The sequence below is a fragment of the Chanos chanos genome, chromosome 3 (genome assembly GCF_902362185.1).
Source record: "Chanos chanos chromosome 3, fChaCha1.1, whole genome shotgun sequence".
In the NCBI taxonomy this organism is placed as follows: domain Eukaryota; kingdom Metazoa; phylum Chordata; class Actinopteri; order Gonorynchiformes; family Chanidae; genus Chanos; species Chanos chanos.
The window spans coordinates 42,655,001-42,664,074 of NC_044497.1; the positions used below are offsets into that span (position 1 = coordinate 42,655,001).

General features: G+C 43.0%; 3 protein-coding genes across 3 annotated transcripts in view; 1 reads left to right on the top strand and 2 right to left on the bottom strand.

Annotated features, from left to right (window-relative positions):
- Positions 1-226, top strand: part of nrarpa (NOTCH regulated ankyrin repeat protein a) — a 13,889-nt gene extending 13,663 nt beyond the window's left edge. The window contains exon 2 of the mRNA XM_030769417.1: positions 94-226. The gene's annotated coding sequence lies outside the window, so the exon portion shown is untranslated. The remainder of the gene's footprint in view (positions 1-93) is intronic.
- An 883-nt stretch (positions 227-1,109) lies between these two features.
- Positions 1,110-4,690, bottom strand: ambp (alpha-1-microglobulin/bikunin precursor). The gene is made up of 10 exons (XM_030769416.1): positions 4,491-4,690; positions 3,856-3,998; positions 3,512-3,588; positions 3,274-3,387; positions 3,005-3,106; positions 2,849-2,895; positions 2,572-2,653; positions 2,261-2,428; positions 1,865-2,038; positions 1,110-1,246 (listed from the first exon to the last, which is right to left on the bottom strand). Exons 1-10 carry the CDS (start codon positions 4,599-4,601, stop codon positions 1,221-1,223), a joined length of 1,044 nt encoding a protein of 347 aa, XP_030625276.1. The 5' UTR covers positions 4,602-4,690; the 3' UTR covers positions 1,110-1,220.
- An 836-nt stretch (positions 4,691-5,526) lies between these two features.
- ptgdsa (prostaglandin D2 synthase a) lies at positions 5,527-9,074 on the bottom strand. The gene is made up of 7 exons (XM_030768469.1): positions 8,909-9,074; positions 8,077-8,216; positions 6,733-6,809; positions 6,378-6,488; positions 6,086-6,187; positions 5,929-5,954; positions 5,527-5,822 (listed from the first exon to the last, which is right to left on the bottom strand). The coding sequence occupies exons 1-6, from the start codon at positions 9,002-9,004 to the stop codon at positions 5,929-5,931; spliced, it is 552 nt and encodes a 183-aa protein (XP_030624329.1). The 5' UTR covers positions 9,005-9,074; the 3' UTR covers positions 5,527-5,822.

The window sequence follows — 9,074 nt, forward strand, 5'->3', positions numbered from 1 at the left end:
TTTAAGTAAGCAGGTGGTACATGTGTACTGAACTGTCTGTTTGTCATGTGCGTGTGTGTGTGTGTGTGTGTGTGTGTGTGTGTGTATGTGTAGCAATGTGAGGTGGTGTGTGAGCAGGTGATGTGGCCCTGGACGGAAGGTCACAGAAAGCCGTCACTTCCTTTTTCCTCTCCGGATATTCCCAGCATTCTCCCGGCAGCTCCGCCAGCCGCAGCGGCAGAGAATGCTGAGAACTGAGGGGCAGGAAACCCTGCTCTGTCGCAGGAATGAGGACCAGGAGCAGAGAAGAGAGCAGAGGGGGAGAAGGGGAGAAGACAACGACTGAAACTACACTGACCTCTGCTGGCCAATGCCTCCACCGGCATTCTTTGACTGTCAATTTTGAAGGGCTATTATATTAACACATGACAGAGAATATTTGCAGGGTATATTTATTCTGATGAAAAGCATTGTGTATGTTTTGAAGATATCATTAAAAAAACTGCATGCACACACTGAGCTGCCAGGTAGATCTATCTAACCGCCTCATGAAATAGACTGCTCACTCCAACGGCTTCCTGTACTCAATGGTATTTAAGGGAGGAGTTTTCAGATATGACAGTGTCTTGGGTATATATCAATAATGACTAACCACATACATACAAAACAACATCCGGTAGATGGAAGCGGTTTGTGAATCTAAGAGGCTAATGAAGATCGATATAACATGTACTGAGTAATAGTTGGTCTAAAGTCAGCCAACGAACAGCTGACTGTGATAGTGGTGCTGAAAGAGGTATGTCAGAAAAAAAGAACAATAAAAAAAAAACACAAAACACACTAACACAAGTGAGTTCCACGAAATAGCCTACCTGATAAAATGACCACTCAGTGTCCACAGTACATCTAAACCATCAGAGGTCACTGTGTGTGTGTGTGTGTGTGTGCGTGTGTGTGAGTGAGTGAGACAGACAGCAACAGTCCTGTCTCTCACTGATATGATTTTATCCAACAGTGAGTATCATGATTGAAGTCTAAGTCATTTCTGTAGCCCCTCTATGAGTCATGATGTGTATTCAGAGGATGAAATCAGTCCACAGAAGGATGAACAGACCAGACAGAAACATGGATATGGTTTAGGGTGTTTACTGATGTGTTGACTATTGTGGTATTATGGTAATGCTGGTGTGAGACTCATCTGTGCTTTCCTTGTTGGGACTGTGTGACATAGTCATCACCTCTCAGTTTGCTTTGATAAATTCCTCGTCTGCAATGAGAAAACACACACACCCGCGCATGCACACACACACACACGCACAAACACACACACACACACACACACACACACACATGCGCGCACACACACACACACGCACGCACGCACGCACACACACGCACACACACACACACACACACACACACACACACACACACGGACAATCATAGTAATATTTAAGCATTTTACAGAAGTATGCAGGAAACATCTTGTTAAACTTTTTTTTGATCGCAGTCCCATTTTTAATTATTTTACTCCATTTCATCACTATTTGGCTTGGCTAATTCCTGATGCTGTCGTAAGTCCTTGGCAGACACGATCCCCACAAGCCAGTGTGGGAGGGCGAGGCTGTGTGGATGCATCGTCCTATATTTGAGAAGTCAATAATCTCTTTTTTTTTTTACTTACCAGTCTGCAAGTGACTCTGCAGGAACATAGTGTGTGGAGAAGCCAACACTTTTATCTTAAATTTGCCTCTAACTGTGCAGACGAGTCACTGAAATACAACTACAGGAAAAGAACTCTATCCCCAGAACATAGCAAATCATGACCCTCACAATCCCATTTTATTGAGAATGAAACTTCTGTAAGTTTTTAAAAGCGTCTTACCGTCTTTAACCACTCCACAGTACTCCTCGCATTCTTTCTGGGAGTAGAATTTATTGCCGTTGCCTTTGCAACCACCGTATTTGAAGGACACACATTTGCCTATGTTAGAGTCAAAAGCCCAGAGGTCCACGGATTGGTGACAGGGGCCAGAGTCCATAGGCAGTCTGCAGGCCGCTGAAGAACCACCAAACACATATTCAACCAGGTTAGTGTCAGCTCAGACACAAACAACCTTCCAGTACACACACACACACACACACGTACACACAGACACAGACACACACACACACACACACACACACACACACGTACACACAGACACACACAGACACACACACACACACACACACACACACACACACACACAGACAGACAGTGCTGTTGACTGGGACTTACCCTCTGTGCGGCAGGTCTGAAGACATTCTTTCTCTGATATAAAGTTGTTTTGATTGCCCATGCATCCACCGTAAGCGAAGATCTGACAGGCCATTAGAGTGGCGTTGTAATGATAGCGGTGCTGCATTCCAAAGCAAGGACCTGCATCTGGCTCTTCCTGGCATGACTCTAACACACACACACACGCGCGTGCACACACACACAAACACACAGAGCACAGCTTTGTTTTCACACAGAAATGTACACACATGCACAACATGCAAAACACACGCACACACACACACACACACACGCACACACGGGCCTCTCACCGTCTCCTCTGAACATGAGTGTGTCGTCGGGTGCTCCTGAGCCCTCCTCCGGGGGAGGCACCACCACGTTTCTTCTCGCCCTCTGTTTCAAACAACCATCGAAACTGTGACCCTCACTTTCTCTCTCTCTCTCCTTTTCTCTATCACATGACAGAGTTAAGCTCTCATTTCTGAAGACGTTCACAAAACATCTGTGAATTTATCCTTTGCTCTTGAGTTTCAGCCTGTAAAAATGACCGATATCTTTTTAGACGTATAAAATCCCAAAATCCTGTACCTGAACGACCGGCTCTGGTGCCACCTCCTCTCCTGGAACACATTCTCCTACAGGGATGAAGAGAGAAGGCAAGACAGAGAAATGTGCCGTGTTATAATAATGACGGAGGGTGTTAGCGACAGTACATGACCGGCTGCACTCTCCCTCATTCTTTACCTTTGTTCTTTTTAATAATGATGGTGTCCTCACTCATTCCCTGCTCCTTCACCAGTGTCTTAAAGTCATCCATCAAAGTGGGTCTCAGCTCCATCTTCCGGCCTAAGGCAGAAATCATCACAAATATCAATAAACCATTTAGTGGTGCTGCTGCTGTTTCTACTACTGTTATCAGCAATATCGAAAACACCAGTGCAGTTAAATGTATTGCGATTAGAACTATTCTTTCTGGCTGGATAATGAATAGGACGTGTTGATGTAACACTCACCATAGAGTTTGACAGAGGTGGTTTTATTCTCTCCCTTTTGTTTTAGCATTACCACAAGGGCGTACTCATCGTAGTTTGTGTGTACCACGTAGGCATCCACATCAGCCCCCCATTCTATGGAGAAAACACAGCACACACAAATATGACGTTACTGTGGTATTGACTATCTGACTGTATCTACACTTTAAGATTGGACAAGCCAGTGACTGGCCCATCACAGGAGAAATAGTCAACTTACTGGCACTATGATAGTAAAATCGTCCAGGTGTCTCTGTCAGCTCGTAATCACCGGTGATCTGTTTGCATGTCCCATGTCTAGAAAACCACAAGTATGTCATACTATCCCAACATGGTCACGGGAAGAGTACTGTGTTGTGTGTGTTTTTGTGTGTTGTGTATCGTGTGTGTGTGTGTGTGTGTGTGTGTGTGTGTGTGATGTGTGAGTGTGTGTGTGTGTGTGTGTGTGTGTGTGTGTGTGTGTGTGTGTGTGTGTGTGAGAGTGTGAGTATGAGTGTGTGTGAGTGTGAGTGTGTGTGTGTGTGTGTGTGTGTGTGTGTGTGTGTGTGTGTGTGTGTGTTGTACCTGAGCACAGTCCTGGTCATACTCAGTTTGTCCTTGCTGCCACTGTTGGCGAGCTCCAAGGAGCCAATGGCTGCATCGGCCTTGTGACGATGCATCCATGGGCATGTAGAAGCCTTTGCTATGTCATACCATTTTCCCATGAACTATGAGCACAAGCCAAGAAGATGTGTGTCAGCACGCAAGGGCAGAAAAGAGAAAGAGCACATGTGTGTCATTTTTGTAAATTTCAATTCAAAGATCATTTTCACTGGCATATGATTATATAACACTGATAGACCTAATACACGATTGTATTCCCAGCACACATAAATAACTAACACATTACTTGTGTATCACATAATATTTGATGATAAAAAGCAGATTTAATCTGAGTGAAGATAAACAGAGGGCTAGCAGTTTGCCGAGTGATCAGATATACAACATATCAACATATATAACATATGTATGCAGTTCTTCAGCGAAAGAGGATGAAAAAGGATTTGCTTTAGTCAATAACTACACAGTATAGGTCACCATCCATGTATAACTGTTTTAACTGCGCAAAAACAAAGTGAAACATTTGGGTTCCTTAGACCTCAGCACAATACAGGCAGCGAGAAAACAGATGGGCATGAATAATTGTGAGAAGGTCTTACCCGCTTCAGGTCGAAGTTCTCCTGCGTTTGAAGGAGCGGTTTGGGTGAAAGAGGGCCAGCGTGAAGAAGGCCCAGACCTGTTAAAAACAGCAGGGAAATGGGACGCTGCATTCTGTTTTTCTTTGATGTGACTGAGTTTCTGCTCTCTCGTCCGCCAGACTATATCCAATCCCCCTCCTTCCGTCAGGAGGACATCGACCCGTAGGGTATGTGTGCTTTGCCCCAGCTTAAAACAGAACTGGACAGAAAATCACCCCAGCAAAAACAAATAGCAAACAGAGCAAAGTTCTCTTTATCAGTGTTGACCAATTCTTATTTGGCTAAACCATTTCATACAGAGGAATGATGAAGTTAAGAAGTAAAACCAGCAAATAGTCAACAACAACCACATTTATCGAACTTTAAAGACAGCATTTCACTACAAACAAAGAACATTTTAGTTTGAAGTGTTTTTCTTTTTGTTTTTTGTTTGTTTTTAAAGGAAAATAACTCCCATTGTAGAAGCCCATTGTTTCTACAGTGCATTAAGCTTAGTCTCATGGTCTGTGGATTAAAATGGACAAATGGATTAACAGACTCATTGAGTGAGTTAAATGGACGAGCTGAACAGAAATAACTGAGTCACGCAACAAACCCGAGTAGCTACAAATGTTTAACCCAAACATTCATGAGTTCATTGTGAGCTGAGACTTTTGTATCAGATGTTGTATTGATGGGGCTGATGCTTTATTGATGGGGCTGGTGTTTCTTTTGGCCTAACCACAGGCATCTCTCAGTGCTCAGTGTGTATGTGACTGCCCAGAAAACCTTCCATTTTCAAACTCAGTCCCACACAGTTCAATGCTATGAGAAAATATTTGGTGAGTCATTGATTTATGTATTTCTGAAAAAAAAAAAAACCCTGAAATTTGCTGAGAACTGTGTTTATGAGTAAACTCTCTCTCTCCCTCTCCCTCTCCCTCTCCCTCTCCCTCTCTCTCTCTCTCTCTCTCAGTCATATTGGCTCTTGCCGATACATACACACCACACACAAAAGGAAAAAAATCAAATCATTTAATCAAAGCAGATAAATCCAGAACAAACAGATTGGCAGAGGCAGTATGTGTAAGTGTGTGTCTGAAGTTATTAGTAAATACCATAGGGTTTCATAGGGAGTCTGAACAGTAAACACTGTGTATAAGTGGTGCATAGAAAAATGTGAGAAAGTGCTGTGACACCCTGCAAACACATCTGTGTGTGTGTGTGTGTGTGTGTGTGTGAGCGAGCGTAAGTGCAATGGGTTGATGCTGGGGGCACAGCTGGTATTCATGGTGCTCAGCAGAAGTCCAGGCACTGAAAAACACGAAAAGCCAGACTAACCATGGGTGTGTAGTAACTTTTTATAGAACTTCATATATAATCAGTCTGTAAACAGTGTATGAGGTCATTTCCCACTCACCTAGCGCCCTGAAGGTGGACAGTTTTCTGATAAAGTAGAGAAAAGAACGAGAAACTTAATATAGAGCATACCGGGCTTTCACATTATCCGTGTGTGTGTGTGTGTGTGTGTGTGTATGTTTTTCTATGTGCTTATCCATATTAAAGTGCTCACACACCTGCAGGTGGGGGGGTCATGATGGATTCCTTGGGAAAACCACGTGACTGGGCGAACTCACGAAACTTTTCAATTAACTCTGCTCTTAACCTCTGTGTACGACCTGTAAGGACATCAGAGACCACATGAGTAAAATTAAAAGGGTGTTCGGCTCTTTCTGCACACACTCTCTCAGCACTCAACACAGCCTCTTAAGCATAACTCTTCTGTAGAGTATTCTAATACTGATCAATACCATGTGTGGATATTTCACATGTATCCAACACAGACTACGTGATGGACGTCTGCCTTACCGTAGAGAGACACCTGTGTGTATTCCCTGTTCATCTTCTTGTGTTTTAAAACCAGGGCATATTCACTATAGTTGGTCTCCACCACAGTGATGTCCTTCACTCTTTTGTGGCCTGAGAACGAAATAATTTGCTTGGTTTCATTTTTTCTACTCTTCGAACATCTTCTCTCTCTCCATTTCTCGTATTCTTATTCATCTCATCTCACGTGAAAGACAGAATCTTTCAAATAACGTTGAACCGCTGTAAGGGCTACGGTCAGTGGCTTTATTCCCGTTCTATTCTCAGACATTTTACAGTATGCTCCCTGATAGTGCTACCCATGATTTTGACTAGCATTGGCAGGATATTTCCTCACGTGTGCTGTAGTAGGTGAACACGCCAGGTACGGCAGTCTTCTCATACACGTACAGCTTACTCTTGCAGCCAGACGACCTTCATATGGAAGCAGGAGAAAAGACTTGTTTTTAGATATCAGCACTGTTCTAGAAGCCTGTGATGTTTATGATAGAAGTATATGATGTTTTGGATATACAGGTAACTGCCAAAATATACAAAGTATGCAAAACAAAACAATGGATATTACTAACAAATACAGGATTTTAAATATACTGGTAGAGATGATTTAACACAAGAGTGGTTTCAGTTAATTCAACAGGTGATATCCAAAAATGCCGAGGGTCATTCATGAACATGCTTAGGCCCAGTTACCCATCATTTTGATAACCGTGGTTAACAGATCTCAGTGACTTTTAAAGAGGGATGACTAACGAAGCGTCTCTGATGATATTGGAAAAAAAAAAAAACCTGCCCAACATAGTGATATTTTTATGAGGAACAGTGGCTAAAGTGGGGTTTCCATGGAAGCCTAAAACAAAAAACATCATCGTTTTGATTGGTCATCAGTTAGCTGGTCAACTGTTGCTGAAAGAACGTTGTCCTCACCAGTGATGTACTCTAGTTCAGGATGCAAAACAAAACAGACAAGCAGCTCTAACTGAAATGACAGCCAGAATATCAATGTCAAGTGTGAAGAGAAAGTGATAATCTGGCTGGGTTAGAATGAATTAACCAATGGATAGTGTAGAAACAACATATCCAGTGGAATAAGGAATAAGGAATGTTGTCACCCTCACCCTGTTCTCAAAAAATGAGGCCATGTGTGGCCCGAGACAAAATCAGCCTGAAGGCTTGAATACTCGATTCCCGCGCACAGGGATTGTGACAGCTTGGTGCGTGGTCTGTTTTCTCCAGACATGGTGTAAGTCCAGTCAACTCACACACAGGTCAAGGTAAACACCCACCACTCCCCCCCCACCCCCACCCCAACCCCGTCTGCAGGGCATCTGCATCCCTGAATCATTCAACTGTGTAAACTGTACTTTTATTAATTATTAAACATTTCAATTAAACACGTAAAGAAGCCACCAGAGTACTCCAGTACTGTAGGGCTTTCCAACACTATCCCTCAAATAGAATTCCAAACATCTGTAAAATCTATGGCCGAAAATCAAAGACCCAGGGGCATTATTCTGACATGTGAAGATGGTACAAAACCCTTTCAAGACATTTCAAAATAAAGAAAAGAAAGGAAACAGTAGCAGACAAGTGTCTGTTTCCTTAATTTTGGCTGTTACCTGTATAAGCAATACGAGAGACACATATATTTGAGGCTTAACTGTTTGCTGTGATACACACATACATGATTCTCCACATTGTCATGTTGACGTTTCCATTGGGCAGTGGTTCCACAATTCCCATTGAGATAGTCAATCTGCTTCTATATGGCACAAAGCTTGGAGCATCATAGGCCAGTCCAACGCGATACCATTTCCCTGCAAACTAGACACATCAAATCAACCCGGATGCACAAACATTTCATATTGCTCTCTATTAGCCAGGAAGGTACCATGCCTACTAATTGACACTGGAAAGCAAGTAATATGCTCTTATTGCACAAAAGAGGATCTTAGTTGGTCCAGCCCATAGCTGTCAATGCTTGAAGAAGGGATCACGAGTTCAGTGGTATTTCAGTGTTCCTGTATCCATGTGTACAGCAAGAACTTGGCAGAAAAGCATCAGTTTCTTGTTGCAACACTGCACTGTGTCTGAACTTTGCCCAGAGATCTGTTTGTTTCTGCTGCTGTCGACCCAACATTAACCCATCATTCTGTAAAAAAAAAAAACCCTCGAAAAAACAGCTCTCTGCACGGCAGAGGTCGTTAGTCTGCTCTAGCATGTGTGAAAACAGAGAAGAGTGAGAGGTCAGCTCTTCCCACACTGTTTTACACAGAGAGGCCAGTGAACAGGGAGAACCCTCTAGAGAAGCCATTCCAATAAACAGTGAGCCGTCATTACTCCCACATAATAAAACTACGCTCATGTCTGACACCGAGGTCCCCAAACAGACCAATGGTTTGCATTCTTTTGTTCTTTCTTTCTTTGCTTTCATTTCTCAGAGACTCATCTAAGCCACATTGGTAACACTTTGTAGGATGAAATATACAGTATAAAACATGGAGAAAAGTTCTCACCCTTTTAGCATCAAAGTTTTTCTGAGGTTGTATGTCTCCATGCGTGCAAGTCAGGAAGAGCATCGCCGTAGCGACAATCACCAAGGTGATCCTCATGATTGCAGGAGAAGGAAAACAGCCAGTGAATTGTTCTGTGGCAAGAGCGAATAGTATAAGGCAAGACAGA

What these genes read in the sequence shown, in the direction of transcription:
- ambp (XM_030769416.1), bottom strand. Translation starts at nt 4,601, where the DNA reads ATGCAGCGTCCCATTTCCCTGCTGTTTTTAACAGGTCTGGGCCTTCTT. An exon ending in ATTTTACTATCATAGTGCCA is followed by an intron (nt 3,388 to 3,511) that starts GTAAGTTGACTA and finishes TTTTCTCCATAG; the next exon opens with AATGGGGGGCTGATGTGGAT. An exon ending in TCAGACCTGCCGCACAGAGG is followed by an intron (nt 2,039 to 2,260) that starts GTAAGTCCCAGT and finishes GTGGTTCTTCAG; the next exon opens with CGGCCTGCAGACTGCCTATG.
- ptgdsa (XM_030768469.1), bottom strand. Translation starts at nt 9,004, where the DNA reads ATGAGGATCACCTTGGTGATTGTCGCTACGGCGATGCTCTTCCTGACT. An exon ending in AAAACTTTGATGCTAAAAGG is followed by an intron (nt 8,217 to 8,908) that starts GTGAGAACTTTT and finishes TGATGTGTCTAG; the next exon opens with TTTGCAGGGAAATGGTATCG. An exon ending in CATGACCCCCCCACCTGCAG is followed by an intron (nt 5,955 to 6,085) that starts GTGTGTGAGCAC and finishes CTACTTTATCAG; the next exon opens with AAAACTGTCCACCTTCAGGG.